General features: G+C 32.4%; 1 protein-coding gene across 1 annotated transcript in view; it reads right to left on the bottom strand.

Moving 5' to 3' along the window:
- Positions 1-14086, bottom strand: part of LOC148599039 (sterile alpha motif domain-containing protein 9-like) — a gene marked incomplete in the record, with an annotated part of 31085 nt that extends 16999 nt beyond the window's left edge. Inside the window, 10 exon segments of the mRNA XM_088562631.1 lie at positions 442-566; positions 1654-1790; positions 3493-3658; positions 4036-4132; positions 4639-4711; positions 6494-6595; positions 9222-9292; positions 11597-11725; positions 12220-12332; positions 13898-14086. Coding sequence (XP_088418757.1) covers positions 442-566; positions 1654-1790; positions 3493-3658; positions 4036-4132; positions 4639-4711; positions 6494-6595; positions 9222-9292; positions 11597-11725; positions 12220-12332; positions 13898-13949 — 1065 coding nt within the window.
- Between the last annotated feature and the right edge of the window lie 30 nt (positions 14087-14116).

Genomic DNA, 14116 nt, shown 5'->3' with positions numbered 1-14116 from the left:
CTATATGGATCTGCAAAATTTTTCAGTAAACTTAACAACCTTTCATTAGAATGATTTATAATTTAGTATGTGGTGCTATTGTTCTTACTTGTATAATTAATACTAGACTTATCAAGTGGAAAATTGTGGAAAAGATTTAGAATGACTGTCCTGTACTGTGATGCACAAATTGGAATGTTCTGTTAGATTACCATGGAAACCTTTTGAAAGAGATCTGAATATTTGTATGAAGGTTCAGCATGATGGATTTATTGTCAGTATGACTCAGGGCAAGTTCCCAACCTCAATCGTTTAAATTTCAGTAGCTGGGGCATTAGTGTCCTATGCACATAGTCTGTTTTTTTTTTTTTGCTTTCAGAAATTTTGTTAAAGGAGACTTTAATGACATTTAAATTTCTCTACTTTGTTGCACTACTATTAAAAACTAATATAAGTACGTACCACACTAAATTTCTTGCCCTTTTTACTAGATCTACGTCTTGTTGGTCTGTTACCAGAATATTCTTTATCTTCCGTCTTCTTTAGCAGTATGTATTTACCTCCTTCTAATTCATCCACTACTCCACCTGAACACAGTAAATGCAACTTTAAGTTTACAAGTAAATGGTGCGTAAACTTTTCACATTTATTTAAGAACTAAGAACTATACCTTAATTGGCTTATTTACAACTTTGTGGATTTCCCCAATAAGTTACTCAATAATCCACCGTGTAAAACTGTTACTGTTTGAGTTACTCAATAATGCACCGTGTAAAACTGTCACTGTTTGAGTTACTCAATAATGCACCGTGTAAAACTGTCACTGTTTAAGTTACTCAACAATGCACCGTGTAAAACTGTCAGTGTTTAAGTTACTCAATAATGCACCGTGTAAAACTGTCACTGTTTGAGTTACTTAATAATGCACTGTGTAAAACTGTCACTGTTTAAGTTACTCAATAATGCACCGTGTAAAACTGTCACTGTTTTCTTTTTAAAGCTAAAAATATTCATTTAAACTGCTTGGACTAAATATATTTATTCTGAAACTACTTTGCAAGAGGAAGGGGGTATAAATAATGAAATCAGAACTACAGTATTCTACCAATCACTTTGGAGGCTACAAAATATAGTGTGCTTCCTCTTTGCCTTTTCCCATTTTTTGGTTTTATTTTTGTAAATGACTATCATTTTCTCCTCCAAAGTACAGGATAAATATCGGACTATGACAATAAAAACTATTTTTAATGAAAGTCAGTATTTACATGAAAAATAATGCTTCAGAAAAGGAGTCTGTTTAATGAACTCAAAATTAAAGTGAAAGTAGAAAATTCAACCAGTTCTAGTGTACCAAAGTTTCTGGGTTTTTTTTTTTTCTAAAGTGCACCTACAAGAGATTTTTCATATTTCCTTAATAGAAGTTCATGGTCAAAAGTTAGATTGAAATGCCTTGTTTATTTAAAAAATAGTAATATAAAAACTGTATATTTATCATAGAAGCCTTTGGGTAAACAATACAAGACCTTTGCATGATTCTTATGGATACTGCAAATTGATAAATTTGTTAAGCCTTACCTGGGCTTCTGGATCACTTTTGTTAAGCTTTACCTGGGTTTTTGGATCACTTATGTTAAGCCTTACCTGAGTTTTTAGATCACTTATGTTAAGCCTTACCTGGGTTTTTAGATACTTCTTCTACCTCCACAACATCATCTTCTTCATTCACCTGGAATTTCTGCAGGTAATTTATCAAGGTATTACATAACTTTATTTCATCTTCATAAGGCTCTCGCTGCACACCAAATTCCTCTCTAAAACGTAAAATACAAAACATGTAAATAATCATTGACCATTAAATAAGGGTAATATAAGTAATACCATGTACAGTGATAAAAAGTCTTCTTAACTGTCTGGTTTTAAATTTTGTACAAGATTTATGAAGATGATTAAGCTAACATCACCACATGGCATTGACACAGTGAGAAAAAACAACCAATTACATGTACACAGGAACTGATGTTAATTTTTTGAGAGCCTTGCTATATGTTGCAGTTTGAATAAAACATCACTTGACCAAAGTAAATGTTAGGTAGCCCTCTACTGATGATCCATGTTAAACATTCAGAGAAATCTAGTTGTTCTTCAAGCAGGTATCACTGAACTTTACTTATCCGAATGTCAATTTTACTTGTCTCAAGAAATAGGACAGCCTTTAACGTCATACCCTGATAAATCTATAAAATCGTACATAAATAACATAGAGGGCCATAGACCAGTTTGTTACCCCAAGAAAAATGCTGTCATCCTGAAACATAGCCAAGAATGACAATGTATTTTCAAGGGGTCACAGTGCTCTTTCACCCTCTAAGCTATAAGTTATTTATTTTATTATACTGAATGTTCCATTGTCACTCTTTTTCAAATTAAACCCTAGGCTAACAATTAGTTTTTTATGTTTATCTTTTGTCTTCATTTTTTTCATTAATATTGTTTTTTATTCTTTTTTCAAGTTTACATTAATTTGAAACTGTGTACATCCACTGTGGAAAACTCCTTTTTTGTGACCTTTATTTAATGTACCAGTGATGGACGTTTTTTTCCTGCTTACAAATGTCAATACAATGTTTTTTGTGACCTTTATTTAATGTACCAGTGATGGACGTTTTTTCCTGCTTACAAACAGAAAGGTCAATACGATGTTTTTTGTGACCTTTATTTAATGTACCAGTGATGGACGTTTTTTCCTGCTTACAAACAGAAATGTCAATATGATGTTTTTTGTGACCTTTATTTAATGTACCAGTGATGGACGTTTTCCCTGCTTACAAACAGAAATGTCAATATGATGTTTTTTTGTAACCTTTACTTAATGTACCAGTGATGGACGTTTTTTTCCTGCTTACAAATGTCAATACAATGTTTTTTGTGACCTTTATTTAATGTACCAGTGATGGACGTTTTTTCCTGCTTACAAACAGAAAGGTCAATACAATGTTTTTTGTGACCTTTATTTAATGTACCAGTGATGGATGTTTTTTTCCTGCTTACAAATGTCAATACAATGTTTTTTGTGACCTTCACTTAATGTACCAGTGATGGACGTTTTTTTCCTGCTTACAAACAGAAATGTCAATATGATGTTTTTTGTGACTTTTATTTAATGTACCAGTGATGGACGTTTTTTTCCTGCTTACAAACAGAAAGGTCAATACGATGTTTTTTGTGACCTTTATTTAATGTACCAGTGATGGACGTTTTTTCCTGCTTACAAACAGAAATGTCAATATGATGTTTTTTGTGACCTTTATTTAATGTACCAGTGATGGACGTTTTCCCTGCTTACAAACAGAAATGTCAATATGATGTTTTTTTGTAACCTTTACTTAATGTACCAGTGATGGACGTTTTTTTCCTGCTTACAAACAGAAATGTCAATACGATGATGTGTTTTTGTTTTGTTGTTCCTTTTCTTTAAGTTTTCTTCTATATAGTATATTAGAATCAGAAACCTACATGTCATTTTGAAATGCCTCCATATGAGATTTACTTTCTTCTTTGCGTTTAAAACTGTCCCTCTTTTTTTGTTTCTTCATCTCATCTTTGACTTCATTGTATTCTTTCTCCTGTTGTCGATAATCCTGAATCAAGTGTCGTTTCTGACCATACATTTTGTCTATCTCTGTAAAAAAAAAATTTCTAAAATGTACGACTCAAACTAAATAGAGTAAAGATTGCTCCAGTATCTAGAAATTTGATCAAAATTTGAAGTACCATCACCAATGTTAAACATATGGCATTAATGAAACATTAAGTGATGCCCCACACTGTAAAGGTAAAAAAGGGAAAAGTGCGAAGTTTTCCAAAAAAATTATTGATCTGTTCTGATGGCTAACAGACAGAAGGACAGGCAAATTTTGGAAGGTACCACATAATACCGTGCCTCTTCGTGTGGCGGGATATGTAAAACTTTACTTTAAGTGATCACTTAATGTATAGTTAAAACTCCAAAATTTTCTTTATTTCAAAATGACAAAAAGTAAGTCATTCATCATCTACCTTTTTTCAGCATATGCACCTCTTTCTTTCTTTCATCCATTTTCTTTTTAAACTCATCTTCATTCTTTCTCAAGTGATTTACATTTTTCTGATATCTCTGTAATACATAAAGCCAATTTAAAAAAAAAATTAGAAAATTCATAATCAAATAACAAAACTCAGTTACCTCAAACCCCAGAATCTTTATTTATCTAAAATCAAAGGCAATCACTCCAATACTTAAAATCATTCACCCCATGAAATACATTTCAAAACTCATCATTTGGGTGAAGATATAATTTCTCTTCCAATTATTATTGTTGGTAGACAAAAGCAATTAAATATCTGTATTTTAGAAAACTTCAAGCACTCCTTTGGCCACTTTAATGCAAGATTTTTCAAAAATCCTTATGTTTTCCCAGCTGAAACTTCATTCAAGTCTCCAAATTCAACATTCACAGCTTCATGATAAAATAACTTCATGTTATGTCAATCTTTGCTGCCTTAAGGTTACAAAAAAAATAAATAAATAAACAACTCTGGAACTACACATTAATTACACTGAAATGTCTTTAAACCATTTTCATAGGAGACTTCTTTAAAACATTTTCATAGGAGACTTACATCTCTCTCTTCTCTCATTCTTCTTTGTCTTTCTCTGATGCCATCTACTTCTTTCTTTGCTGCAAGAAAATTGCTACAACAGAAAACATAAGTACTGAACATGTTAAGATGAATGTCAGACATTTATAACAAGCATCAAAGGGATATCATATACAAGTCATTTTGATCAACAAAGCTTGAAGAGGAAAATCAAGGGAACCAGGACTCAAAAAATGTTGTTCAAAAGAATGCAATTCAGGGGTAAAAAATATCAGCTACAATTAAAGGAGGCGTGACACAAAAATTTATTTTTTTAATTTTTGGTTTATTTGGCTAATACACCAAATATATACTGTATATATAATCAAAATGCCCCTTGTAGTCACTTTCATCATTTGATTGAAGATAAATTATACAAAATCGACGATGACCCAAGCCATACAAAATTTTAATTAGCCATTGGATCACATGACCATGTTAAGTCACTGGTTCTCAATTCATATATCGAATGGTTGAAATATGTGGGGTTTCTGCATTTAATACATGATTTCTACAACTGAATGTGAAAATATTGAAATTTTAAGTTTGCCAGCGAATATATACTTAGTTGTATTAATTTAAACCACTTCGAGAAGAAAATGATAAACAATGTCAGAAATATTAAACTATTACATGTATTAAGACAAGACTGTCCACAGTGAGACAACACCACTTCTTTTCTAAGATTACATAGAAATACTTCATTATGTTCTGTCATGTAAGATTGAACTTTTTACTTTCAGTAAATTAAATTCACATTCTAAGATTTAAATTCTTCCGATCTCGATCTTCAATGTAAATATTGATTTCATCCCTTCAGGAACGTTACTCCTGACAAGTGTATCAGTACCAGGGAGTGTAATATAAAGTCCCTGCAAGTACAGAGGATAATATGAACAGGTTTATTTTTTATTGGTTTTTGATAATTTTATTTGATAACCCAAAAGGGTTTCAAGCTGAAGCTTCCTCGAGTTCTAAATCTTTTTAGGTATAATTAAATATTTAAACAGACCTGTAAAAACATATTGTCTGTACTAGAAAAGCTCCCTTAAACTCACCTAGGGTCACCTGTTATATACTGTGTATTGAGTCAAAATTGTAAATTGTTATATTTCAAAATCCGTAAGACAAAAGAAATTCAATTATATTTCAATTATTATCGAAGTCATACACCTGAGTCGACACCTGTGTCACAGATCATCGAACCCTGTCAAGATAAAACAAGCTGCACACGCTATCTCTTGGTCTACCAGGCTTGTTTATTAATATAACCCAGTGGCAAAGAAAGAATGATACACAGAGTGTCACTATTTTAGTTGTACCCACCTGTACAAGCCCTAAAATAGTGTGAAAGTAGTTGTGAATTCATCACGCAGAGATGTATGCCTAACGAAAATGTAAAGCTTACAGAAAACAAGAACTTATGTCTTCTTACTTTCTGAATGCGATTATTGCACCCATACACAGATCAGTGGACCACTCTGCATCATATATACAAGCTATTTTCGAAGATGCATTAATTTTTTTGGGCATGTGTATACATTTCAATGTACCCAAATGGAAATTGAGAACCAACGACATAGCACTTCCATGTATGATAACTGAGCGTTACTTCTAGTTTTCATTTATGCATATTAATTAAATCGTTCTGAAAATACAAATAAATCTTTCTAACTTTATTTAGTGCTAACCTAATAGGAAAACGTTTGTTACACTCGTATCTAAACATCCTATCATTTTTATAAATATAAACATTTATAAAATGATATTTTTTATGTCACGTCTTTTTTAAGGTCATACTGTAGAAACATATCTATGTCATATTGCTTTATTTTACCTCAGATCTTTCTTGGACCGATTTAGACTGTCAATTTCTGCAACTATCTTTTTCTCCTCTGATAACTTGAAATTCTGGTTCTGTAGTTGCCATCTTAGTTTCCTACCACAGAAAACAAGTGTAAATAGGTGAAATATGAGAAGACCACTAAACCACATTGCAGTTAAAACTAGACATTGCCCATAAAAGGACTAATACCTGGACTTATACCCCCACAGCCTGTTGAAACCTGTACATTTGATGACCAATGTGGACACATGATTCAATTTGGACACAATTTTAAGGGGAATAAACTAAGAGCTATTGACACACAATTTTTTCTGCAATTTCTAAAACACTCAACTCCAGTTCAAACAGAAATCAAAGTGGCCCTATAAGAAGGGTGGATATTGTTTCCTATAAAGTTAAAGATTCATGAATACCAACAAGAAGCTCCCAGGAGCCTGAATCACTCACCTTGTTGAATATTGACTTTCAAAGGCAATAAATTAAACAAGTTTTGTCCAAGAAGTCTTTGGTAGGACAATTACAAGATCTTTTCAACAATTGAAAGTTTCTTTTAATCTATCATAGTTTTCAAAATATTGACTGAAAACTATTTAAAAAAAAAGTCATTTTTCCCCTTTCAAGGGCAATAACTCTTACAAGAAGTCTGAAGACTTTTGTAGTCCTAATAATATGGATCATTTCACCTAACGGTTTTGGAGATATATGTGAAAAACTACTGTCTGACCCCTATGTTCTATTTTTGTAACGGCGGCCATGTTTTTTCGACAAATCAAAAATCCCCACATCAGTTCTATGCAGGATACCCAAAGGATTCATTCATACCAAGTTTGGTTTCAATTGGTCAAGTAGTGTCAGAGGAGAAGATTTTGGAAAGAAATAACATTAAAAATAGCAAAAATCATTGAAAAAGGGTAATAATTCCATCATGGACTAACAGATTAAAACCAAAATTTGACCACAGATAGATCTCATCATGTTGAACACTTTTACCCAGTCAGAATTCAGCTAAACCTAAAAGTTAAGAAGATATATGTGAAAAACTACTGTCTGACCCCTATGTTCTATTTTTAGCAATGGTGGCCATGTTTTTTTTCCACGAATCAAAAATCCCCACATCAGTTCTATGCAGTACACGCCAAGGAACATTCATACAAAGTTTGGTTTCAATTGGTCAAGTAGTGTCAGAGGAGAAGATTTTGGAAAGAAATAACATTAAAAATAGCAAAAATCGTTGAAAAAGGGCAATAACTCCATCATGGCCTAGGTCTCACTAACCACTTCCAGGTCAAATGGCCACCCCCCTATGTAGTACCAAAAACACACTGAACCTAGACATATGCATTGTAAGTGCATTATTTGTGTGTATTATGATTAAAAGTAGTCAAAATAAAGCTGAGAATGTGAACTTTAAAATCATATATGTAATTAACTACAAAAGTGTATGAATATTGTTTACATGTGTGAGTAATTTGCCTCCATGCTGTCAGTTAGCAGAACAGGTAAAAATGTGGATTTTCAGTATTATTTATTCAAGTAAATTTTGTGAAGAATTTATACTATGATCGTACCATTAGCATAATGATTTTGGAAGCCTTATTTTCCAAGCTTCGCAATGGTATGCAGCTTTAAGATGTCATTTGTCCTGGGAATTCACAGTGAGACTTTGAAAATTACTTTTTTAACATGTAAAGTAATGGAAACGTTAGAAGTGGTTAGTGAGACCCTAACGGATTAAAACTAAAATTTGACCACAGACAGATCTCATCATGTTGAACACTTTTACCCAGTCAGAATTCAGCTAAACCTAAAAGTTAAGAAGATATATGTGAAAAACTACTGTCTGACCCCTATGTTCTATTTTTAGCAATGGTGGCCATGTTTTTTTTCCACGAATCAAAAATCCACACATCAGTTCTATGCAGTACACGCCAAGGAACATTCATACAAAGTTTGGTTTCAATTGATCAAGTAGTGTCAGAGGAGAAGATTTTGGGAAGAAATAACATTAAAAATAGCAAAAATCGTTGAAAAAGGGCAATAACTCCATCATCTCATCATGCTGAACACTTTTACCCCTATCAAAATTCAGCTAAACCTAACAGTTCAGGAGATATATGTGAAAAACTAACGTCTGACCCCTATGTTCTATTTTTCGTAACGGCGGCCATGTTTTTTGACTAATCATAAATCCCCACATCAGTTCTATGCAGGATACTCCAAGGAACATTCAAGTTTGGTTCTAATTAGTCAAGTAGTTTCAGACGAGAAGAGTTTTGTATAATTGTTGATGACGACGGAGGACAATGGACACCAAGTGATGGCAATATCTCATATGGCCTTTGGCAAGGTCAGCTAAAAAGTCACAGTTATGTAGCAGAAGGGTCACAGTGTCACTCTACACAATGACTTAGGATTGTTAAGAGATGACAACTTCCATTGTAGGGTACAAAAATAAGTTTCTGCCAAAAAATCTTAAAAATTTGTCACTTCATAATGGAACAAGAAATAATAAAAAATAATTAATATTGTAATTTCACATGTGTTAATCCATATGGGCTCTCCCTTTCAACAAGAACCCAAATAGAGTAACAACGACAAATATATAGTAATAAGTAAAAAAGTATTAATATTTTATGAAGTTTTCCAACTTAAAAAACTTGGATACTGCTACATTTTCATGTGTTTCATTTTCACCCAAGCCTCAGGTCCAAACACTCACCTAATAGCATCATCAATTCTCTCTTCAGCTCTATAATGTAGCCTGGAGTTAAGCTGGTCTTGCACACCTTTCTAAAAAAAATAAAGAAATACTACATTATTTAAATACATGTACTTTATTTTGTAAAAACAACTATTCAAACAGCTTTAATCTTGTTTGCCATTCCAATAACATCATAGAAGGCCTTACCTAAGAGAAAATATTGTAGGAAATTTTTACATTACTCGGCATTCATTTGGTAATTTTAAACCTCAGAGAATATTGACATTACTTAAAAACATTCCTTTTCAGTCCTGACATATTACTACATCTTACAGAGTCTAATCATCTTACTAGTATATCTTCTGAGCACCTGAAATCTAAACAGTGAAACATGTTAAAACTGAACCAAGGCTAAACCATGGCTGAACCATGGCTGAACCAAGACATAACCATGGCTGAACCATGACTGAACCAGAAACATGTCAAAACTGAACCAATGCTAAACCATGGTTGAACCATGGCTGAACCAAGACTTAACCATGACTGAACTGAACCAAGGCTAAACCGTGGCTGAACCAGAAACATGTACAAACAAGATATCTATAGGGACTTCAAAAGATATCTGGTAAGTCAATTTAAAACAAAGAATGAAGTCTTCAAAGCTGCTAATCATAAAAAAAATATTCTATGCCACTGATTTTTGGCTTGCTTTCAACATCCAGAAGAATGTGATATGCTCTAAAATCAGGTGACTTCCGCTAGAATCTTAGTTCCCTTGATATGATTACTCTTTTGTAACCATGATGACCAAAATGTTTCTCAATCAAAACAACTGGTTACCAGAAAGTGAGGATAATGTTTTCGTTCCACAAGTTTCTCTCAAATTTTTAGAGATATTTGGGTCGCTTAGATGGTCAATTCTGAAAATTTGGTCTCATTTTGTTGAAATAAAGCTGTTTTGAGGCATTCCACACAAAAAGTGTTTTCTTTTCATAAAAAAGTACATTTTTTTCTAATCCTTGATGTGTGGAGATTCAAGTAATTTATCAGTAATTCAGTGATTTTTATCATAAAATCCAGTAGCCATGGTAACTAACTGAAAAAAATATTACTGAGTTTTAGTACAATTCAGAGTTGCCTTTCTAAAACTAACAGCAAAATACAATGTTTTATTAAACATCAGGCACTTAGACACTAGCACAGGATGAAAGCATCCATGGAGGAGGGGACAAGGGGTAAAAATAATAAAAATAATAACACCCTGTTTGATACATTTTCTCACAATTTTATTTCCGAAAGTTCGTACAAAATAAGGTATTTTGAAAATCAGCCAGCTGATGTTGAAGAGAGAACCTAATATGGCAGAGGAATGTAACGTTCCAGATATCATTCTGCATTTAAATTATATCTGCTTACCATTACATTTATTACACCTGTCTATGTAAAAATTCTTAACTACATTTTAACAATATATCCACCAAATTTCAACTTTTAATATTAAGTTCTACAAAATTTGACCGGGTCAACTTACTGTGCAAAACAGTGCACCTAAATGTAACTGTATAGTGCACCATTATGATATTGATCAGGAAACCAGATTAAACAACTGGTAATGACTATATAGGTCATACATATGTGTGTATAGGGGCCCTGGTAATGTTTATGACCTAAATAGTCCATTGTAACAAGCCCCTGTGTCTGAATTGGAGACTGAGGAATATTACATAAGTTCAATGCAAACCGATCATTTCATCTTTTAATGTAAACTTCATGTTCTCATACACTTAGAACACATGTGTATGACATTTAAGAGGTACATTTTGATCTCATATGAAGTTAGAATTGACAGTTTTAGGGCACTGATCAGCAGCATAAGGTGATGTAGTAATACATTTTTTATCATTATGCAAATCATATGTGAATGTAAAGTACTCAAATTACGAGTGAAAGAAGTCACTAACAATACTAGCAACTTCAAAAAAATAAACCTGTGTAAACTATGCACACTTGCATAAACATAAGCTTCAGTTCAAAAGGGTTTAATCTAAACAGATTTATGTCAGCATGAAAGTCGACACATTAAATCTCACCCTTGCAAACCATATACATTTAAGTAATTTATACACCATACCTATTCTTATTATATTTTGTGAGTTTTGAAAATTTTGAGTTTTAATTGTGAAAGTATGTTGCTGTGTTACCTGGTATTTCACAATGTAATTTCACATTCCCAGAATATATGCAAAGAAAAATAACCCAACAAATTCAAGAATAATAATTGGTGTGTTTTTATTTTCATGTCCCAAAGTCAAAAAGGAATAAATATATACAAAAAAATTAAAATCAATGCGGAAAAAAAAATTATGCTGACAAGCTACTTGACTAATTCTTACCTTCTTAGTGATTTGCTGAGACAAAGTCTTCAAGTCAGTGTCTATCTTCTTAAGTTTTTCAATTACTGCCAACTTTTCAGCCCTGGTAGCCTTGAGCTGTGCTGGGAGATTGACACCAGTGATCGCTTTCTAAGATATTGTTAAGGATTGTTAAAAAACAAAAAATTCTCCGTTACAAGATACAAATTCAGCCAAAACTATCCAGTGTTCAGTGAAACTATCTAAAGTTACCTCTTCAGTCAACAAGAGGTATAAATTCAACCATACAATGTAACTATTTAGAAGTACCTGTACATTTGTACTTATTCAGCAACCAATAAGTATCAATTCAACCATAACCATCTAGATATATATTAGTTAGCATGTAGTTTTAGCTTATTCACTTGTGGCAGACATTTAATTAAAAGAAATAATCCCATAAGGTAATTATCTTATCTATAGATACATGTATGTGTGCATATGTAGTGGATAAAACATGAAATTAACTTGGAAAGTTCCAAATAAAACTGTGCTTTCATTCCTTTGCAGATGTAACATTTTTTTACTGTTTCAAGCAAGTTTAACCCTTCATTTAATACTTAATTCTGGATTATATGGTAGTTGTAAATAATGGTTAAGGATACAAGTTTGCCTTCCTTCTCTTTTATGATGTTCTGGAGACTTTCAACCTCATCCTCATGTTTCTTTTTATTTGGAGGTTTTACTTTCTTCAGTTCTAAAGAGGAATTTGAACTTCCTGTAAGCATACAAAGTTCATAGTCCGAAGTATTTTTTATATACATGTGTAATAATACATACATTAAGTATATGTAATAGTATGTCTATAATACAAATTTATCAACAATAAATTCAGATACATGTAAGTACATTGTGCAGTAATACAAGTACATGTATAATGTCTAGTCTTCAAGACAAAGGAAAATCCACTCTACTCAACAACCATTTATCAACCCCAAACAAATGGGATAAAGGTCTATTCTTTATACATGTACCAAGCTTTTAAAGTTTACTAAGTTGTATAAAACAAGACAATTAAGTACATGTGCATGTAAAAATGGTTTGTTGTTACATGTACATGTACAAATATATTTTTGTGTAAGTAGGTAATGTAATGACCAATACTTACGTTGGTCTTCAATCTTTATTGGCATGGGACTTAAGGTACCAGATCACAATTAATTACAGTTCCTTCTTTTTTAGTGTGTTTCCTCCTGATTTTTTTTCTTTGCTGTCATAAACTTTATTGCTTAGTATTTACTGCAGAAATGTAGGGCAAGGATCAAATTTACAAGGGTTTTTTTTTTATTCTGTAATTTTATGTGGAAGATGTGATTTGGTCCCATGGAAGAAGGTCAAAATTTAGGACATTTGGCAGTGGTCACTTTTCATGTCTGACGGGGTCTCCAAAGCAAAGTTGCTAAAATAAAAAAAGATGGTGAATTTTTCTGGCACTCTTATATAAATCTGCTTTTATACATGTTTCCATATAATATGATATTGGTGAACTTTTATTAAGTTTGAAGCAGTGGAATTTTTTTTATATGTCAAAATGGGTCTTTTGAAATGCACTACAAATTTAATTGTGTCCTCGTACCTTAAGTTGCAAGATGGGTCATTTCTTATACCATTGTGTATACAACCAAAATTTCAATGGGCCATTCTTTCTTTAACATTTTGATTTAAAGGGACATTTTCAGTAGTAATGTGCTAAATGGTACACTGGCCCCTTATAATACCAATCAATGTGATATCATAACATTTATACAAATTCAAATGTAATACAAAATATAGTACATACATGCACATTTTTGTAACAAATTGCATAAAATTTCTAAAAAAAAATTGTATTGTTGTTGGGATTGATGTCTTGAAATTTGATGTTTACATGATAACCTCTCCATAGCAGCTTTACACTTCTCTAAAAAAGACCCAAATGCCTCATCTGATTTGGACCCTATGGTTAATATGGGTGTGTCATGGAATTATTGAGCAATAAACATTTTGCAAGTTAAGAGGTCAACAAGCAGCTTTCATTGGCTTTATTACACTTGCCACAAGAAATTAAAATATAAAGTATTGCATAATCAGCCTCAAGCTCAGAAATTGCATAATGCATTTTGTACTGCAAATTTTTAGGTAATAAAACTGCATTTTATGCGTTTGGCTGTGGGGTCAGTTTCTTTAATCAAAGCTTGGTTAATCATTTTACGCATTCGTCATACTTATTTTGGAAACTCCCATGCTTTCTCATGACTATGCAAAATGTTGGAATGTACCAGAAGAAAAAAGATTGCCCCTTACCTAAAAACTCTTTATCAGCATTGTCCGTTTTTGACTCTGCTGAGTCCTCCATATTTCTCACATTTGAGCTGATGAAATTGACTTTGTTTCCTTGCCAACTGTGTGGCTTACATGTTTACAACAAAGTCCACGTACTTCTTAGGACACCATTTTTGTTTGTCTGAGAAGTCACATGATCATGATCGATATGAGGCAAAATGTTAATGAATTAATTGTTCA

This window comes from Perna viridis, chromosome 14 (genome assembly GCF_037379345.1).
Source record: "Perna viridis isolate PV_CMFRI_1.1 ecotype Kerala chromosome 14, ASM3737934v1, whole genome shotgun sequence".
Lineage (NCBI taxonomy): Eukaryota > Metazoa > Mollusca > Bivalvia > Mytilida > Mytilidae > Perna > Perna viridis.
Note: the sequence above shows the minus strand (reverse complement) of the source record. Positions and strands in the feature narration are given on the sequence as shown.